The following is a 21,777-nucleotide window of genomic DNA, read 5'->3' on the forward strand; positions in this document are numbered from 1 at the left end:
TCATGTACATGCACAGACCCCACAGTTTCTACTTACTACATTGTTAGCAGTTACCCCAAAGAGGCACCACAGGTCTTTGCACATGGCATTCCCTATACCTGCTCCTCACCTCATCCTGCAGCTCCAGGCTGGTTGGCTCCTCTTTATTCCTGTTTGCTCTTCTGGGCTCAATTGATAGATCAGGGGATGTCTTCACAATACACATAGGCCTAAGACCAGGTTAGAGGGTAACCCACTTGTGTTCAACACCTGAAACATGGCCCTCATGTAAAGTATTCTTAACTGGGAAGGAAACTCTAAATTCTGGCATCTGAATAGTCTGTTTTTTATTTAACTATATACTGGGGCAAAATACACCACCCTGCTTAATTCCTTATACTGTGTAACACTATCTTTCACTGTTTATTGATAGTGGTTGCTCCAACCATTTAAAGTTGTGCATAAGACTATATTCCTGAGCTCACTTCTTTGCTGTCTATGGAAGCAAGAACAGATTTCTGGAACTACATATTTGGGAGTCTTTGATGACCATAGCAGAAGAGGAAGGAGAGGAGGGATATACCTCCAGTGGCATCAAGGGGGAGGTTTAGACCATTGGGAGGTAAAAGAGAGCTTACTATCAAGAGTTGACTGGGGTAGAGGTGTTCTGATCTGGGGCTGTCCAAATTCTGTTTGCTGGAAAATCCAGTTAGCAGACTGTTTGTTAATTAAAATGTCTAATGTCAGGGGTCCCTGGGTGGCTCAGTGGTTTAGCGCCTGCCTTCGGCCCAGGGCGTGGTCCTGGAGTCCCGGGATGGAGTCCCGCCATCAGCTCCCTGTATGGAGCCTGCTTCTCCCTCTGCCTGTGTCTCTGCCTGTGTCTCTGCCTCTCTCTCTCTCTCAGTCTGTGTGTCGCTCAGGGATAAATAAATAAAATCTTTAAAAAATAATAATAATAAAATAAAATGTCTAATGTCACATGCTTTCAGCAAGAGTAAAGAGAGGAGTCTTATAAGGTCTTTTCAATACGTTACCTTGTCTTTCATGTAAAAGGTATTTATGACCTCTGAAATACCTGATACTTACAGACAAAATGCAGCCAAAAAGCTAAATGTGTTTCCTCACTTTTTCTAGTCAAATGTTTTAAAACCATTCCAAATGAACACCTAAATTCGGCAGTGCCTGCATAAGCCCTAATAATTCTATAAAGTGAGCATAGAGAAATTTAACTCCTAGTGCCCTTAATAACTCCCCGTATGTAAACAAGAATTATTTCTTAAAAGAAGTAATCCATATTCAATTCAGATGCCTTAGTAAACAGAAGTTTTTATATTAAGTTCAGCCCCAGTTCCCCATCTTGACCCAATCTAATTGATGTAAGTGGTAGGAATTAATTTTGTGCAGACAGGGATAAGGACTAATCCCGGTCAATCAGCACCTTATAATTAATCCGCATACTCTTTTTATAAGAGAGAGAGAAATGTTGGCACGGTCTCCGGTTTAAGGTTCTGCACCAATCTAATATAGAGGCCTAACATTTTATGGGGTTCAGATTTCAGAGTGGAATCACAAATAACAAAGGTTTTGCTAGAGCAGATGGTTATTTTCAACCGCCAAATGTTGAGGTTTTCTTGGGACTCCATTCTAACCATCCATGAGTGAATGAATGAGCATGTGAATTAAAGACAAAACATTTCTAGGTGCCTTTTAAATTGGGTTAGAAAGCCTGGGTTTTATCAACGGGGCTAGCATTGATATTGTAGTTTTTAAAGCTTTAAATCTCTGGATACTTAGTAATTATGAACTGGAGTTCAGTCTAAACCTGTTGTTTTTTTTCCCCTCAGCCTACTCAAGTGCTCTCTCTTTTTTTCTCTCTCTCTCTCTTTCACTTTCCCTTTACCTAAAATAAATAATTAAAAAAAATAAGGGGCGTCTGAGTGGCTAGTCAGTTAAGCATCTAACTCTTGATTTTGGTTCAGGTCATGATCTCAGGGTCGTGGGATCCAGGGTCCACGCTCAGCACAGAGTCTGCTTGAGATCCTCTCTCTCCTTCTTTCTCTGCCGCTCCCCCCTCAAATAAATAAATAAATCTTTAAACCTGTCACTTTTCATGTCTGAGAATATAAATAAATCCCTGAAAAACTAAAAGGGAAAAATTTTTTTAAAGGTTTACCTATAAACTTTTATTATTTTACTTATTTGCTCTTTTTTTAAATAATAAATTTATTTTTTATTGGTGTTCAATTTGCCAACATATAGAATAACAGTGCTCATCCCATCAAGTGCCCCCCTCAGTGCCCGTCACCCAGTCACCCCCACCCTCTGCCCACCTCCCCTTCCACCACCCCTAGTTCGTTTCCCAGAGGTAGGAGTCTTTCATGTTCTGTCTCCCTTTCTGATATTTCCCACTCATTTTTTTCTCCTTTTCCCTTTATTCCCTTTCACTATTTTTTATATTCCCTAAATGAATGAGACCATAGAATGTTTGTCCTCCGATTGACTTACTTCACTCAGCATAATACCCTCCAGTTCCATCCACGTCGAAGCAAATGGTGGGTATTTGTTGTTTCTAATGGCTGAGTAATATTCCATTGTATACATAGACCACATCTTCTTTATCCATTCATCTTTCGATGGACACCGAGGCTCCTTCCACAGTTTGGCTATTGTGGACATTGCTGCTATAAACATCGGGGTACAGGTGTCCCAGCGTTTCACTGCAACTGTATCTTTGGGGAAAATCCCCAGCAGTACAATTGCTGGGTCATAGGGCAGATCTATTTTTCACTCTTTGAGGAACCTCCACACAGTTTTCCAGAGTGGCTGCATCAGTTCACATTCTAAAAGGAAAAAATATTGAGTGATTTTTCTACAAAATCAGTATATTAAACAAATTCTTGGTAAATTATAGCTGTAAGTGAGGTGCCACAATAATGTAGGGTATAGCCTTACTTACTTCAGTGCAGAAGAGAAAGTAGAGCTGACCCCAGAGCAGCATGGGCTAGAAATACATGGGTCCACTTACATGCTGCTTTTTTTTTTTCAATAAATACAGCACAGTCCTGTATATGTATTTCCCCCTCCTTATGACTTTCTTTTTTTTTTTTTTAATTTTTATTTATTTATGATAGTCACAGAGATAGAGAGAGGCAGAGACACAGGCAGAGGGAGAAGAAGGCTCCATGCATCGGAAGCCCGATGTGGGATTCCATCCTGGGTCTCCAGGATCATGCCCTGGGCCAAAGGCAGGCGCCAAACCGCCGCGCCACCCAGGGATCCCCCTTATGACTTTCTTAATACCATTTTCTTTTCTCTGGCTTTGTTGTAAGAATACAGAATATAATGCATATAACATACAAGCTATGTGTTAATCAACTGTATGTGTTATCAGGAAAGCTTTTCATCAATAGTCAGCTATTAGTAAAGTTTTGGGGAGTCAAAACTTACATGTGGATTTTCTACTGCAGGAGGAAGAGGGAGTGTTCCTAACCCCCCATGTTGTTCAAGGGTCAACTGTAAATGTGAAAATCGTTTTTGCACTACATTAAAAGTGAGGCACAAGAAGGTTCTGCTGCCTGCCTTACTTTTATTTCTTAGTGGTTATGTTAATTGAGTGCAAGTTTAACAGGTTTTTTTTTAATATGACTGAAGCTAGGTTTTAATCTTATAATGAATACTAAGCTGCAAAGAGATGTTTAGTCATTTGTTAAACGTCTGGAGCTTTATGGCTGCAGATAGCAATACAGATAGGATTTCTAGGGGCACAGAAGATGCGAATCTTAAATCTAAATAGGTGATAGAGACAGCCCACTTGATACCACAGTGCTCTTTGAAGAATTCATTAAATAAAGTAGATATCATAAACTAGATCATGTTTTCCCACGAGAATGATTTTATAATTATGGGCTACTTTCTTGAACAGAACTTAGTTTCTAATTATAACAAGATCATGTACTTTTAAATTACAACAGCTATGATAGAAATATCATGCACACTAATTATACCAATGCCCCAGTGCACGGTAGTTGTTCATTCATTCATTCATTCAATAAATATTCATTGAATATGTACTAGGTGCCAAGCACTATTCTGGAGGTTTGATGTGAGTAAAAAACACATGACCTCCCCCACCCACATCAAGGGTGGTTGGGGGACCAGTCCACAGAGTGGACTGTGTTGGGGAGAGGACTATAAACCAAGCATTCATTGCAAATTATAAATGCTACAAAGGAAAAACACACAGGCAGCTGAACCTCATGACAGTAGTTTCAGCAAAAGATTGTCCATGGCAAGAAAGCAATGTGTTCCCTGGAGGAACTCAGAGAAGTGTGATGATTCTGGAGCTGTCCAAGAGAGAATCCAGTAAGTTACCAAGGAGGCTGGGACTGGACATGCCAGATGTTGGCGACCATGTGAAAGATTTGATCATTATCCTCGATGAAACAAAAAGGCACAGAAGAACTTTCAGTGCATGAAGTAAGAGTGAGGTGACATCATATTTGCAATTTGCAAAGGTTGTGGCATGGTGGTCCTATGCCCTCCAGAGAAGGTTTTGGAGAATATTTTACTAGTACGTGAAAGATGACCATGGCAGAGGTGGAGAAAAGTAGGTGACATTTGAGAGTGAGCTAATAAGTAAAAACAAACAAACAAAATCACTGATGGGGCTCATGATGTGAATATCTGGAGCAGAAAGGTGGAAAGGATGGCTCCAATTTCAGGCTGGTATAGCCACACAAGTGGGGTGGCATTCACTGGAAGAGGGCCAGATTTGGGAGGAAGATTGCATTTTGCTTTGAGTTTATTACATTTCAGCTTCTTGTGAATTCTCAAATATCAGTCACTTGGATATAAGTCTGATGCTCAGACTTTGGGCCACAAAGATGAGTCATTGGTGACCTTACAAGGAGACTGAAAAGAAATATCAATACAGGGAGTAGGAAAACCAGGATAATAAGGGACCATGGTCCCCAAGGGAAGACAGTGCTTCAAGAAGAAAGGAGAGGCAAAAGGGTCAGACACTGCCAGAAGTTATATGAGAAAGAAACTAATAAATACCATCTGGATTGGGCCACAGATCTGTTTTGATGGTTGGAAACTAGATTGGAGTGAGTTGGAAAAGAGATGAAGAGGTGAGTGCAGAAAACCCTGTGTGACTTTTACCCTTAAAGAGAAGAGAGCGGCCTCCCAAAGAGCTGGACACTAGGAGAGTCAAGCAAAATCTTCTTAGATGGGTGAGTTTGAGCACATTTTCCTACCATTTGGATGGAAAGAGAAGAAATGCCTTGGCAGCTAATAAATGTCTCTGGCAAGACCTGGCTGTGTATGTGAGAATCCAGATTGCATATGAGTTTACAGGTAAGATTTTCAGGCATTAGTTTTTATTCACAGCACCACACATGCTGATATTTTTCCTGTATGTGAGCACTGCAGCACTGAGGACTGTAAATATGGCATTTAGGAGTTAGAGTTGGTTGAATTTTGTACAGCATCCAGTTTAGAACAGTTGCAGCCTGGGTTGTGGTTATTATGTAGAGAGAAGTGACATGAGAGCATCATCTTTTTCTTCTCATTTTCATTTTTCTTTTAACTTTAGAATTTCTTCCAGTTCTTCATGTTAAGAACTAAGTTAAGGCCCTCCAAATTTGAAAATAGGTTTTTATTTCCCATCCCCTGGAGCAGTTAGTTATCTTCCCAACATGGACTTTGATCCAAAGACCATTGCTAACTCCAGAGGAGAGTCTCAGTGGTATGTGACTGAGATAATTGATTGATCCAGAACCCACTTAAGTCCCAAAGTGTGGGAAGACTCTCAACCCTGTGGATGAGACACCCAGATCCAAAAATTTTGCACTCTTCCCAACTTGACTTCCTCTTGGCCTTGAATACAGAATGGAATTTGGAGCAGCTCATCTAGTGCTGCCTGGATGGGCCTGTCAATAAGCACTCAAAGCTACACTCCACTCGGCAGTCCATACAGAACTTGCTGCCTTGTAATACTCTTCCACTCTTCGTTTAAAAAGCCTGTAAACATAAGGACTCTCCTTTTCCTATTGTTGATTCTTTGCCTCAATACACCTTCAGAAACCCTGAACCTTTGCAGGTCAAGGGCAAGCAGCAGTCGCCTGCCTCCTAAAAACTAAGCTGGCACTTGCTGGGGCCACCTAGCCATCTGCTTAGGGGAGCGGGGCTGAGCCCTACTTGCAAGGGAGGGCCTGATGCCTACAGGCCTGACTATCTTATCTATCTGACTATCTGTGTCATGGAAGTATAGTTGACACACAATGTTACATTAGTTTCAGGTGCAAAACATAGTATTTCTACAACTTAACACATTAGGTTGTACTTATCACAAGTGTGGCTACTCTCTGTCACCATATAACACTATATTAGGATCCCATTGACTCCAGTCCCTGTACTGTATCTTTCATCCCTGTGACTTACTTGTTCTGTAACTAGAAGGCTGTATCTCCTCTTGCCCTTCAACCATTTTGCCCCTCCCCTCACCTCCGTTCCCCCAACTCTGGCAACTACCAGCTTGTTCTCTGTATTTAGGGCCTGTTTTACTTCTTTTGTTTGTTTATTCATTTGGGTTTTTTTGTAGATTGCACATATAAGTGAAATAACATGGTATTTGTCTTTCTCTGTCTGACTTCACTTAGCATGATACCCTCTAGGTCCATCCATGTTGCCACAAATGGCAAGATCTCATTCTTTTTTGTGGGTAATATCCCATCATGTGTGTGTATGTGTATGTATGTGTAGATGTGTAGATAGATAGATAGATAGATAGATAGATAGATAGATAGAGCTTCTTTATTCATTCATCCATTGATGAACAGCCCTGATACTCTATAAAAAGCCACTTACCTGTGGGCAAAATTATCTTAAGCTGAATGAGCTGCCAAAGTAAAAACTGCACATTATATAAGGCTTAAACCTTCTCACCAAATTACCAAAAAAAAGCTAACTGCAGAACCCTAAAAGCTAACTGGCATAAAATAATTTGCTCAAAATCACCAAATAAACACCAAAGGCATGCACTTAGGATATTGAGGGACAGAGTAAAAAAGATGCCAAGCTCATACCAGATTCTAAACCAATTTGAAAATTTAAAACATAGGAGTACCGGGGTGTCTGGGTGGCTCAGTCAGTTAAGTGTCTGCCTTTGGCTCAGGTCATGATCTCGGGGTCCTGGGATCAAGCCCCACAGTGGGCTCCCCGCTCAGTGGGGAGCCTGCTTCTCCCTCTCTCTCTTCCCCTCCCCCCGCTCGTTCTCTCTCTCTCTCTCTCTCTCTCTCTCTCTCAAATATATAAAATCTTTTTAATAAAAAATAAAAGAGGCCGAGAGAGACCATACCCTTACCTTGATTACTGATAAAGCTGACATTAGAGACAGTGCCTTCTATCAGTGGCCAGGTCTAATACTAAACTCAGCATCTGAAGCTTTCTCATGCAGCAGGGTGAATGGGGCAGCCTTGCCCCTCACAGGAAAGGATTTTGCACATGTCACACTTTTACAACATCCAGAAGTAAAGCAAAATGTGTGCTTCTGTGAGTAGTTCTCTGCCTAAAGAGCCAGAGTGGGGCTACATAATGTCTGCCCAGTTTTCCCTTCTACACTTGCCGATCAGATTCCTGATTTCTGCCCCAAAGAGAAACCCATATAGGGAGGGTCAAAGAGACCAGAATCTCCTGGAACCACAGCCAGAAACAATGGGCAGAAACAATGAGGAGCTAGGAAGAAATACACACACACACACACATAGCCCTGCCCTCTGTCCCAACAGCTCCTTCCTGACATAATAATAGGAGAATTGATATTTGCAGCCGAAATAGAAGTCATACTTAATTCTGATGGCTTAATGCACCTTTTAACAGTTGAGAGCCACATCACAGCTTGACATGCTTTTAGAGCCTGCAGTTGATAAGTCTTCTCTGTGTGCCCTAAACCATGATAGGCCCTAAGAGATTACAGAGAAGCAAATGGCCCAATTCAGCCCTTTGCTGGTGGGGGTGGGGACAGTATTGATGATTTGGTTTGGTTTTTTAAAGATTTTACTTATTCATGAGAAACACAGAGATAGAGGCAAAGATACAGGAAGAGGGAGAAGCAGGCTTCCTGTGGGGAGCCCGATAAGGGCCCCTTGATCCCAGGACCCCGGGATCACACCCCGAGCCAAAGGCAGATGCTCAACCACTAAGCCACCCAGTCGTCCCGACAGTATTGATATTAATGAAATTTAGGGACCAGTTGGTAACTCATAGTCACCATGGTACATTAGAAGCGAACATCTATGAACCAAAGTTTGTCATGAACCATATTGGCCTTCAAAGAGCCTTTAGTGGGATCCTGGTTTTCTAGATCTCCGGTCTGAAGAAAAAGTGTGTTTCCTTCCTTGTGTCCTTTTTCATGGAGAGGAGGAGGGTATATCATAAGAAGACTAATTTGGAGGAGAATGACCTCATGGGCTCACAATTAAGCTGTTTCCCTTTGCTTCTTGGTAGAAGAACACTGCCCAGCGTATGGCAGGTCTGTTTAAGGAAGTATATGCGTATGAATTAGGAAGGGTGGGGTTGACCTACAACAGGCAGGACATTACTCTCCTTCCTCTTCCTGACCACGTTTCCCACAGCAGTCATGGTCATTGCTCAACTTCCTGTTGGGGAAAACCTTGGATACTGAGCGTCCACCTGCCACAATGGGCAAACCAAGGATAGCAGGGCGTTCAATGCTGCTGTGAAACCTGAGATTTGAGCTTGCATTCAGACCCCTTTTCAGTGGTAGCTGAAGCAAAGATGGAGCTATTCTGCGTGGGGCGGAAGGGCCAGGAAACTGCAACCCCGACAAATCATCACTGCCTGGAATAAAACATCACAGGCAAGCAAAATGTGGGGATTCAGAGGGGTCTGGGGTGGAGGGGAGCAGAGAAGACAAGGGGATGTCCTGAGATGGCACCTGCAGCCAGGGTATTGGTTGGCAGTAGCGGCAAGCGAGAGATGGATGGGAGGTTGGGGGTACTGGGCAGCCTGACAGTGGTGGACGTGGCGGGGCCCCTGGCCACAGTGCTGATTTGCTTCACCCAACAAACTGTGTCCTGGCTACAGTGCTGCACTGGGCACAATGATAATAAAGGTTGTGGCCCCTGGCTCCCAGAAGCCCACAGTCTGGTCAGTGGGTTTCACACCCTCCTCAGCTGGATTCCAGGTTGGTAATGGGAGAAAACATGGGGAGCCAGAGGAAACACAGCCCCCGGCACTGTCTTAGACCTCGTGAGGCAAGCCCTGGGAATCTGCATTTTATGCAGGGTTCCTGATGCACAGTGAGGTTTGGGGATAGCTGGTTGCATAGACAGAGCAAGTAGAGGGTGGCAAGGGCTGCCCTTGTGTGCCCTGGAAACCAAGACAGCACAGAGGAAGCAGACCTATAGGGACAATTCAGGTGTGAGGCTCAGGGAATTTTATTGGGAGTAATAGCCAGTTCCATTTACCTACTTTTTCTGCATGTATGTCACCTCTGGTGATAAGAGCAGCTGTGCAGCGTTCTCAGGGTTGGAGTTTGGGCATTTCCCTGCGCTTCAGACTCTGGCCATCTACCCTGTGGCTCTCACCTTGCTTGGACTTCTCATTCATCCACCAGGGACCAATGTCTGTTGTTCATGGGGCTCAGGGGCAGTGGTAATGATGGAGACCTCAGAGGAGAGCTCCATTTGGAGAATGTTAGTTCTTTATAGACTTCACAGCAGATCTTTTGCTTTTTCGCTATCACTGTGTTATCTCTGCCACCCTACCTGGATGACGGGGCGAAGGTGGCTTTTGCTTGTCTTGACTGAGACTTGCCCGGAATCCCTACTATGCCTCATCCCCAGCCCGCTCGGTCTCCCACAGCTGGACACAGAGTTCCTAATCAAAATGATTCTAGGCAAACGCACAGGCTGTGTCCCCACCTCCTGAACCAGTCCCCTGATGAGTGATCCTGGACCATCCCAAAGGTTCCTGCTTCATCCCCCACCTCCAAGGCAGAATCAGACCCCAGGCTTGAGCACCTAGTTCCCCTGCTGTTTTTTCTGGATGCCACTCCAGGCCCACAGGCAGTGTCCCCAACAAAGGCATTTTCAGCCTCCTCACTGAAGGTCACGAGAATGGAGAGACTGTTCAAGGCCTCTTTGGCAGTTTCCCTAAAAGGCAGGTAGCATCACTGCCTGGGCAGCTCTTTGCTGACCCCGTCAGAGCCCAGCTCTGCCCTCTATGGCAGAAGGCGTGCTCCATGGCAGAGAGAGTCCCCTCTGGGGAGCACCACAAGGAGAAACAGGACCCGTACGTCTCATCAAATGCTGCCCCTGCCGTGATCACACACTGTGCCCCAGCTTCATGGCTTAACCTCACCTTGAGGCTGGGATGAGGAGGGAGTAGTACCAACATCTTCCTTCTCTCGTACCGTTTCAAGTCCCCATCCCCCATTTCTACTTCCCCTCCATCTGCAGTGATACTAAAGTGTTTTCAAATTTGGGGAATGTCAAAAATAATGAGGAAAATTTCAACTAAATGAATACGTAAGGTGTGTATCCTCAAATCTCTGCTGCTTTTTTGGTAAACTGTAGGCATTGTTTTTTATTCTGAGGAATATGGAGGGATTTGGGGAATTTGCCTCCTGCAAAAACAGTCTTCATCTTGTTAAATAAGGGGTCAGTGGGAAGGGAGAAAAAAATGAAGTCACGTGTGGATATGGATCATTTCCCTGGCATCATCTACAAAAGTCGTAAGACTACAAATAATATCAAAACGTCTTAGGTTAGCTACAGTGAATTTAGTTTTGGTACCACCCAGGGTGGATGAACATAGCATAGGGAGACACTCAAAGGATTCTGGAACTTTCTACTACTTGCCCCTCCCACAAGATTAGTGCAATCATTGGTGTCCAACCAATGTGCACCTGGCACCTTGACCAGTAGGGGCCATAAGTGAGCAGTGTACTAAGTGAGTGGAGCTCAGGTCTCACCTCCTCAAGATGAGGCAACTCCAGCCAACTCACCAGGAGAGAGAAAAAAATGAGGCCATTGGAATCAATTCATTTTTTAAAAGCCTTTGAGAGTTTACATGATTGTGAATTTTAATTCCCTGAATCAACTTTCCTCATCCACAAAAGCTGATACAATTCTGTGAATTGAACACTCAGAACATTAGAAATATTTTTCATATATTATGAATAAATTCTGTTTATCTAGAAGAATGGTTTCTCTTTGGAAAAGCAATTGACCCAAAGCTGTTCTAGCTCAGAAGAGAAATGGGATGGGAAAAGAGAAATTGGTGCATAGGTACAGGCCTCACCCCCCATGCACCTCCCCCCTCGCACACCCACATTGTCATTTTTAAATTTGTTTTAAGATTTTAGTTATTTATGAGAGACACGGAGAGAGAGAGGCAGAGACACAGGCAGAGGGAGAAGCAGGCTCCATGCAGGGAGCCCGATGGGGGACTCGATCCTGGGTCTCCAGGATCACAACCTGGGCTGAAGGCGGTGCTAAACCGCTGAGCCACCCAGGCATCCCATGTCATTTTTAAATGTTAAAAAATGAGACTTCTTTAAGTAAAAAGGGAAGATTTAAAAAAAAAAAAAATGTTCCCTTGTGTGAAGAAGATTGGCGCTTCTGTAGTACTGACCATCCCCTCCTATTGATTAGCTCTATTCCTATCCCTCATTTTTATTTTTTCATTGTCTGCTTTTCTCATCCCATCTCCCAAACTCTCCAAGGGCCTCCTGAGGGAAGGCTGACAACACAAGCCTGAGAGAATGTGGGTGGAGGACCAAGGCGGTACAACTGCCCAGACCTGTCTGCCTTGGGTGTAGTACCTCCTCCTGCCCCAGCCGGACATGGTTCTCCTGACGGTGGCGGCCTGACAGGGCTGCCCACCCCTCCCTGTCGCCCCGCAGGGCCACAGCTGCCGGGGAGCATGCTGTCCACAACCATGGTGGGCACCCTAATCCGAGGGTGGAGGAATCGAAGCTCCCCTCGAAGGCCTGAATCCAAACTCCTTCATCCACAGAGCCAAGATGGAACTCAGACTCAGGGTATGTTTGACACTCTGCTATGACTGTGTGATTTTTTTTTTTTTTAAGGGTTTGGGAAGGTGATGATGAGCTTCCAATCTTCCCCACCAGCCCCCACTTCAGATAGAATTTGACAAACCTGGAGTCTGTTTTTCTTTTTGGGTTGTTCTGAGTTATGTCTAAGTCACTGTGGACAGTTTATTTTCTATTTTCCTAGTCAAAGACATAGGTGACTTCAATGGTCATCCAGTAAAAGGGCATTATTTCCATCTTATTTTCCTTCCAAATCTTTTATTTTAAGATGTAATCCTTATTTTGTGATATTTGTATTTGACTAGCAAGACAAAAGGTGTACTGGTTTTTGGCAGATTCTAGTCTAAAGCCTATCACTTTATTAACTCTGGTATGGGAAATGGTAAAACAGAGTTAGCTTCTGGGTTTCCCCATTAATTATTTTTATTTTCTGTTACTATTGTTTTGAGGTGACAAGAAAAGGAGTGACCAAAACGTAGTTCTCCTGTTAACTGAGTTCAGAATGTTACTGTGGCCTTTTCCGAAACAAATTTTCATTGGAATGAAATACTGTTGAAATACCTGACCTCATTCTGTTCTGTCTAGACCTTGAACTTTTTAATGATACTTATTTAGAAAGGAACTCTTTGGTCTTGCTGATGACTGACCTATGAGAGAACCACAGAGCCAGCAGAGGAAGCAGGCATGAGCCCAGAAGTAATAAACTCCCAGGGGCTTTCTGAGCTGGCCTAGAGCCCCTCAAAATACTTTTATCTGACCCATAGCCCTGAGGGCTAAGCAGTAAATGCAACTGTTCTATGATACTTATTTAGAATAAGAACTTATTCTAAATAATGATACTTATTTAGAAAGGAACTCTTTGGTCTTGCTGATCTAAGCAGTAAATGCAACCGTTCTTTCATTTCAACAAATATGTATTGAAAGTCAGCATGTGCCAGGCATTTTTCTAGATACTGGCATGCTCTGATCTGTAGCAAATCTACAATTGAGAGGTACAAAAACTCAGTGTTGTAATTTGTTTTGTTCTGACGGTGGTTTCCAGCCATACTTTTTCAGGCTGACTGTATTCAAGAATGAGGCCAAGAGATTATTTTGAAAATAGTCTGATAAGTGTTCATTGCAAGATGGTAAATTAGTTATTTAACCATGTATGCAAAAAATAGAAGGCTCTTCTGTGTTCAAAACTGCCAAAATGATTAGTGATTATTTGTAAAACCTAGCTATTCAGTAAGAAGTATGAGTCATAGTATTTCAAAAATTGATCACCTGGTTCTGCTCCTGGTAGATTTCTTTAGCAATACTCAGAGCTTTACAAGATGACAAAGTAATATACTAACATGAAAGGGATGGTGTTTTTTTTTTTTTACCATGTTTTTCTTGAGATATAATTTATAATTTTAGAATTGAAATTCACCTATTTAAGGAGTACAATTCAATAGTTTCTGGTATGTTACATTATTCATTTTTTTAATTGTAGTAAAATATATATAAGCCATAAAATTTGCCATTTTATCCATTTTTTAAGGGCACAATTCAGTAGCATGAATTACAGTCACAATTTTATGCCACCATCACCACTGTCTACTCCCCAAACTTTTTCATCATCCCGAAGAGAAATCTCACAACCATTAAACAGGAGCAACTCCCCCCCCCCCCCCACCTCCACCCTTGGTAACCTCTCATCTACTTTCTATCCATAAATTTGCCTCTTCTAGATATTTCATATAAATGTGATCATATAATATTTGTCCTTTTATGTCTGGCTTATTTCACTTTGGACAATGTTTTCAAGAGTCATCCATAGCACATATCAGAATTTCATTCCCTTTTTTGACTGATGCAATAGTATATTTTAATTCCTTCCTATTTTATTCTCCCTCTCTTAAATATACCTTAACTTCTAACCTACTCATGAAGGAATCTTCGAGAGTTTTCAGTCTGATGGCATTTTTATATTTAAGTTATTTAAAGTGTGAAGAGACTCTTAGGAAGGTATTTATTTTTCAGTTATTTCTTTAAAGGCAGGGGCCACAGATGAATCTTTTCAAAAATCTTTTTATCCTAATGCCCAGTCCAGATCCTGGTGCAGAGTAATTATTCAACAAATTTCTCTTGAGAGAGACTGATGAATGGTTTTAAGGTTTTACTTTTAGGAAGTGGGAAAGAGCTTTTTAACTTAAAAAGAATATGGTTTTTATGCTTTAGTTCTTTGTTCTCTGGAGTATTGATATTTCCTTTTGACATAAAAATTAGTTGCCTTTGTTTCACACTCTATAGAATCACTAAGTATGAACAGTAGATCTGTCATATAATGTAAATATTTCATTGTGTCATGGAAAAGTTAACTCAGGAAATCTGACAACACCTAGTTTGCACCTTTTGTGAATGTTTAGTGACACTTTTTAATGGGAGTGATCGGAATGTCCCAGCTGGTAGGCAGTGTGACCTGAAACAAGTCTTTTCAACTCATAACTGCTCTTGGCCTTGCCTACCTGGCTGTTCTTTCTCAGTGCTGAGCTCAGGAATTGAGAACAAACTGAGGCAGGAGCCGCTTTTATAAGGAAATGGAAGAAGAAGGCAGATTTGGGTCACTTCACAGTTTTGATCTTTAAGTACAAAATGTAACTGTGTTGTTGCCAGTTCTGCCCAAATAAAGCAAGGATGCGTATTTTCCATATGGGCAGCCCCCTACTCGGCATACTAAAACATGCTGTAATTGTGCTTTGACTATTTTAGAAGTCGTGAAGGACAGGGAAAGAAGGTTAGGGTTAGAAATGCAAAACGATGCCCTTGATTAGGGCTTGAACATGGATATCTCTGCTATAGGCCATTTCCCCACCCACTTTCTCCAGATCTAATCAAGGATGAAGACTTGCAAATTTTAAATCGCAACTAAGTTATTTGCTTTGTTGTGTGAAATCATGTTCATTTTAGCACATGTGTTCTTTCAGAAATTTTGCAATTTGTTGTAGCTCCCATGAGCACCAGAAAGACTTGATACAACATGCATCATTCATTCACTTTCCCTGTGGCCCTTCCTCCTTATCCAGATGGTGAGTTCAGGTAGAGCTCCACAGCTTGATACTCTGAATCCACCATGCCCAATGTCCTATGTACAGTAGGCACTCCGTGACTATTTGATAACCAGCGACTTCAGAACCATGAAATACAAGATGTTATAAAACCAGGAGCCTGGTTTTCATATATGGCCAGTGGAATCTATCTTGATGCTTTGAAAGCCATACCAGGTACTTAAGTTATTATTGCTTTTTCATTTCAAAGACATACAGACTACCATTGGCCTAAATATAAAATAATAATTTCTGTGTGTAGAGCTATACACCCTGTAGTCGAAAAGAAAGCCCTTCCTTCCTCATTTCTCAGTGACAGCCTGTAATCATCTTTGAGTAATTTTTAAGATTCTTTCTAAACCACCATTTCCTTCATTATGTTGGCTGGGAACAGCTTCTCCTTGTATCAATGGAATGATTCTCATTCTTTCCCAAGCCCAACCACCCACCTAGTAAGAAAAGGTAGCTGTAAATCTCAGCCAACTTTCTTTTTCAACAATTATGCTGGATGGAAAGTCAGATGATAAAGTCAGATAACCCACCAATTATTAATTGAGGACCTAGGAGGAGTTTCGGGTAGCCATTAAAGAGGTTATGACTGAATTCTACCCAAACCTGATTCCCTCACTCAGTTCTACTGTAGGTTGAAGGAACAGAGACCAGGGTGCATCTGGGGTCCTGTCCAGCCAGGGTGTGGCCCATTTCTTTCTTTAGGACCAAGAACAATTTGAAGAAGCCTGGTTAGGCTTCTATAAATTCCAAATGGAATTGTTAACCTTACCCCACATTTGGCCTAGCAACTTCAGGCATGGATGAGAAATTGCACCTCACAGCTTGGTGTATGATATGTTTATAAACTAAAAAGTATTTTATCTTTGTAAGCCAAAATTAGTATTAACCTCATTATATATTTAACAGTAATGACTATGGCAATAATACTTTAAAATGATTTTTATACCCATCACTATTTTCTGATAGAATTTTAGAGACTCTTATACTCTGACCTGTACTAATTGTTCTTAGCTGAAATGAGCCTATATAAGCCTTTTCCCATATTTCCCCATAATTAACTATGCAATTACCACTTATAAGAGCCCTTTATTTTAATTAGAATAATCACAGGGCTTATGATTCAATAAATATTCATGGAAAAGCTGCTATGTATAAGATATTTAATGGGCATGCAAGAAAGATAAAAGAATTACTAAGGCTTGTCCTTTTTTTATTGAGGCACAACTGGCATGTAACATCATATTCGTTTCAGGTATACAACATAATGATTCAATATTTGTATATATTGCAAAATGATCATCACAGTAGGTCTAGTTAAACATCCATCACCACATATAGTTACAGAATTTTTTTTCCTTGTGATGACTACTTTTAAGATCTATCTAAAGCTTATCGTTGGCCTCAAAAAAGTGTTTGTGATCTAAGGAAAGACAAAGGTAAAGAAATGCAACAAATATAATATGAATAGATGGAACTAAGTAAGTGCTCATGGACGTCGGAGGAATAAACGGTTAATTTTAAGAGACAGTGTAGAGTTTCCTGAGTAAGTAGAACTTAAATTGGGCCCTGTCCTCAAACCATTGAGGACATGTTCCAGTCTGGGATTAGGGCTACTAGAAAGTAAATAGTTGCTCCTGTTACACTGTCAGTCTTTTTTTAAACCTCATGAAGGTTCTACTAAGTCAAACTGAAGGTTTGAAATTAATTTAGTTGTATACTCTGAGGAACAATTATATCAGCAGATTCAAAAGTCCCAAACACCCTGTGATTTCCATACTTAGGGAATGGTGTGAAGCATCCCAAGGACAGGTACTACCTAAGCAAAGACACAGAGGTGAAGAGGTGTGAAAAGCTGTGGTCTTAGTGGACAATGTTGAGTTGTCCAATATGGCTACAGTTCTGGGCCGAGCCCTGGAAGGTCTAACTGCCAAAATAAAGAGTTGGACTGGATCTTTAGACCAGAGGGAATTATATCAAGCTTTCCTGGCAGAGGATAATCTACATCCTGACTTTTAGAAGAAAGCCATGTGAAGAGATGTATTGAGGAAGCAAGAGATTGGATTTAGCAAGAGGTACTCAGGAGGCTATTGCAATGATTCAGGTCAAAACCACAAAAGTAACAGCAAGGAGAGAAGGAATAGAGAGAAGAGACATAAGCTAAACTGTTTTATGACCTATGGAAAAATTATCATGGATCTTGTTTACTGGGCTCTATTGTCTCAATGGCTGTACCTTGGGATTTTAATTTATAGGAGGGACTGAGTGATTGCACAGAGTAATGCCACTCAAAGGAGATTTTTTATTACTTCCATTTCCCAAGAGGAGGGACATGGCACGCCATGCAGGACCACATGGGGAAGCACCAGTGTTAGTCAGGAGATGGAAAGGAGCAAGAGGAAAGCCTAGGCCAAGCCTTTATAGGGAGTTCCGTGTGGTTGCCCATGTAAGGCAGGACAGGCTAAATGGTTTAGGATTGGCTAGTCTGAATAATCCCAGCAGGCCTTGGGAAATACTGGCTATGCCCAATTTTCTGGTCCCTGGCCCTGAGATAAGTAGGGAGGGAAGTATTGGTTGGTGCCTATGAGTTAGTTAGAGGTGGTTCTCAGTATGGTTTCTGGATTCCAGGGGAGATGTGAACAACTTTGGCTATTAGTTTGACCAGTAATTAATGAATGTCAGATAGATGAATATAGAAGCTAAGAAAAGACAAATTGGAAAATCTATCTATGTATTGGAACTCTTGGCTAAATGCTTTATGTGATTTTATCTCATTTAATCCTCCCAGCAATCTGCAGTAAGTGCTAAATCGTCTCCATTTTACACCTGAAGCAACTGAGACCTGAAGCAGGTTAACCGTTCAACAATTTATCCAAGTTCACACAAGTAATAATGATTTTTCAAGCTGGATTCAATCCTAGGCATTGCCAATTCCAACCCACTGCTACTGAACTCTGTGCTGTAGGGCACATGGGCTTCTCCACCTAATTATCCTTCCTCCCTTTGGGCTCAGGGCCTAAGACTAGCCCTGCTGAAAACAGAGTGGTAGAAACTTACAGAAGCTTCCCCAGAGCTCACTGGACCAAGGAACAGAGGTGAATTAATGACGTCCACTGTCTCTCTGTAAGACTTTCTGTTTCTACCTGCTTTGTCAGATGCATACATTGTATACTGGCAGCCTACCATTCAGCATGTTAAAATTAAATAAATAAAATGTGTGACTTAAGCTCTGTCTTCTCCCTTCCTGGAAATTGCTTCTTGACTTTTGGCTTCTCTGTCTCTGATCATTCAAACTCTGGGACTTGGAAGCTCTCCTGTCAGCAAAGCCTCTGGCAGATTGCTTCCTCCCGGGTGTCATCGGCCAATGAGCCTAATTGCCTATGTAATCTCCAAATTCCCTGGGATAGGCTGTGAGGTCCCACATCAGTATCTACCCTGTTTGGTCACAGTTCAACATAGTTCCTTGGTTCACACCAACCACTCCCCATGACTTCTCTCTTCACAACTGCCATGGCTTTGTTCTCTTATACTCAACTGCCTTCTCACCCCCTCTTTCTTTCTTTCTTTCTTTCTTTCTTTCTTTCTTTCTTTCTTTCTTTCTTTCTTTCCTTTCTTTCTTTCTTTCTTTCTTTCTTTTTTAAGATTTTATTTATTCATGAGAGACACAGAGAGACACAGAGACACAGGCAGAGGGAGAAGCAGGCTCCATGCAGGGAGCCCAATGTGGGACTTGATCCCAGGACTCCAGGATCATGCCCTGGGCCGAAGGCAGTCGCTAAACCACTGAGCCACCCAGCCGTCCCACACCCCCTCTTTCCACATCTGTTTACACATCACTTCCCTGAAGAGTCAGCTCAGGGCTTAGTGTCCATGAGAAGATGTCCACAGCCCATGTAAATCATGCAACAGCATCTATGAAGCATCTATTTTACGCAAGCTGTGAGGAGAAAACGGAGCCATGGGTGGCCCAGGGCAGGAGTTCAGAGAGCTCATGACTAGCTTGAGAGGAGGGGTAAAATGGAAGGAAGATGCAAAGAACACGTCAAGAAAATGGAGGGTTAGAAGTCATTCCCCACCAAACTGGCACCCTCTTTGTAATTATTACTTTGCTCATCCTCATCTTTCTACCTGCTCCTCATAGCTCACCTGGGAGCTTTGACTCTGACAGGACTGTGAACCATCAGAGAGAGCCACAAGTCCAGCCATAGGAGACCCTGCTGGGCAGCCCGGGTGGCTCAGCGGTTTAGCACCACCTTCGGCCCAGGGTGTGATCCTAGAGACCCGGGATCGAGTCCAGTCAGCTCCCTGTATGGAGCCTGCTTCTCCCTATGTCTCTGCCCCCCTCTCTCTGTGTCTCTCATGAACAAATAAATCTTTAAAAGAGAGAGAGAGAGAGAGACCCTGCTGAAGGAACATGGCAGAAATTCCTGGTTTATCTCCACCATTAGTTCAGCTATGTGGGGACAGTCCCTGTCTTTGCGTGCAGGCTTTGCACAGCAAGTTATCAGAGATGAAGGAGTAAGTCTCAGTCCCAGAATCAGACTGGCTGGTTCCAATGCCAGTTTTACCACTTCCCAGGTGCATGACTGTGAATGTTACTTAATGTCTTGGTGACTCCCTTTTCTCAGGTGCAAAATAGGGGTGATAGTAATAGCTACCTCTTAGAGAACGTGAGTTAATTTAAATTTTTATGAAATCTTAAAAATGACACTTGGCACATAGTGAGAAATCGGAAGTGTCAGCTCTCATGAGCTGTGACTGTGTGGTCCTCGTGACTTTTGGATGTGGTCTTGTCAATTCCTAGTAACTGGAGCTGCCTATCCTTGTACATCATCATCTCCATCACTCTTCCTTGCTAGTAAATTTTTACAAAACCAAAGTTTAAAAACTTCAGCATAAACATTTTCTCTGGAATACTAGAGTTATTGGTATTTTATTATTTCTACAATGACATTTTAATAGCCAACAATGGCTTTTAAAAGAATTGGGAAGACATGCAGCATCTGTTGGTCTCCATATTGGAGTTCCTGTTGTGTTTTTGTTTCCATGTGAACCTTATTTTTTCAAAAGTTTATATGCCTTTCGCTCCATGGTGAGATTCAGCAACAAGTTTCTGTCCAAAGAACAGTATTTGTTCTACTTGAAAATAGACCCTGCTTTGCATTTTCATTACAAAGAAGTTGCTCAATGCTTTATTGAGAATTGAATTTAGCTTGATGTTTTTGCATATGTAACTTTTCACATTTGACATTTGGAGAAAATTCTCAAAAGCTGTAAATATAGCACATTGTCTTTCTTTCTTTCTTTCTTTCTTTCTTTCTTTCTTTCTTTCTTTCTTTCTTTCTTTCGTTTGTTTATGTCCTTTGGTTTTTAGATGCTTAGTTGCCTTTAGTTGGTCTTGTTTGAGGTAAGGGTGTAGTAAGTGTTAGGAATTTACTAGAAATATGTCTGTGTTTCACAGACTACGATCCTAGACTGCAGAAAGAATTTCTTCTTTACAAAGAAACTGCTGATTCCTATTTCCTTGAAACTTTCAACTCCAGGGTAGTGGTTGAGAACCTTGGTTCTGGATAGAACCCTGGCTCTGTGCTTACCAAGTTATGTGATTTGGGATATGTTACATAGCTTGGGTGAGCTTCAAATTGCACATCTTTGAAATGAGAATAATCAAATCCTTACAAGGACTGAATGAAACGCTGCATTTCATGGACTTAAGACACTGCCTAACAAACATGAGAGCTCAAATGTTCATTACTGTTGTTTTACAGAGATCTGACCCTCAGGTTTCTATGATGAATTATATCTGGTTGTTGAAGCTTTCTTGAAACAAAATGTGCCCTCCTTGAATGCAGCGGGATGTTGTAGGAAAATATCTGTATGGTGAACAAGGGTACCGATTGAAGTATTTAGAAAGAAAGAAGAGAGAAAAACCATTAAAATAATAATTGAGATTTAGAATTTTCACCTTAAAAATGTGCATTGATGTTTTTCTTGGCCACTTTCACAACCAGTCCAGTGAACTTGGGGTACTCTTTATAAAAGTTAGGCAGAGAGTACAGAAAAGTGGTTATCAGCCTAAAATGGTGTCAAAAGACCTGTCTATACATCAAGGCTGTGATGAGGAAGACTTCAGATCACAGAGAATATTTTAGAACACTGTCCCTCTGTAAATATTTTTAAAAGTCTATATATCCTTCAAATTATTTCATTGATGGTTTAAGTTGAAAGTCTAAGAAATCTGGCCATGGAATTCATCTGAAAACCAAGAGACCCATGGTAGAATAGTATGGGGGTGGGCAGCAGAGTGCTTCATGACTAAGGTTTCTCCCTCTCTCCCCAAAGCCATGAGCCACTTTAGGCCTACAGGGATGGCAGGCCGCCAGCTCTGGAAGAAAATCTGCAGATTTTAATTTGAAATCAGAGGATGACATTTAGACACGTTAATCTTGCACTAAAGCACTTTGAATAACTAGTTACACACACACAAATGCACAGACCCCTCTCCCCTCTTTTAGGACGCATTAGTGCGTGTTCCCATGGTTTGTTTTTCTTCAGCCCCACTGAGCTCACTTGGTGGCTGTGCTTCTGAACAACAGTATCTCTGTGCAAACTGGATGAACAGAATCTTAGGCCAAC

The 21,777-nt window shown here is 41.8% G+C and overlaps 1 protein-coding gene across 3 annotated transcripts in view; it reads left to right on the plus strand.

Annotated features, from left to right (window-relative positions):
• Positions 1–21,777, plus strand: part of PLEKHG1 (pleckstrin homology and RhoGEF domain containing G1) — a 223,772-nt gene that overhangs the window by 77,574 nt on the left and 124,421 nt on the right. The window contains exon 1 of one of the 3 annotated variants that reach the window (XM_055310112.1): positions 11,840–12,049. The exons of the other annotated variants lie outside the window; for them this stretch is intronic. Coding sequence (XP_055166087.1) covers positions 11,932–12,049 — 118 coding nt within the window. The 5' untranslated portion in view covers positions 11,840–11,931. Of the gene's footprint in view, positions 1–11,839; positions 12,050–21,777 lie in introns of those variants that run through there. 3 annotated transcript variants of the gene reach the window in all.

Source organism: Nyctereutes procyonoides, unplaced genomic scaffold (assembly GCF_905146905.1).
Source record: "Nyctereutes procyonoides isolate TBG_1078 unplaced genomic scaffold, NYPRO_anot_genome, whole genome shotgun sequence".
NCBI lineage: Eukaryota > Metazoa > Chordata > Mammalia > Carnivora > Canidae > Nyctereutes > Nyctereutes procyonoides.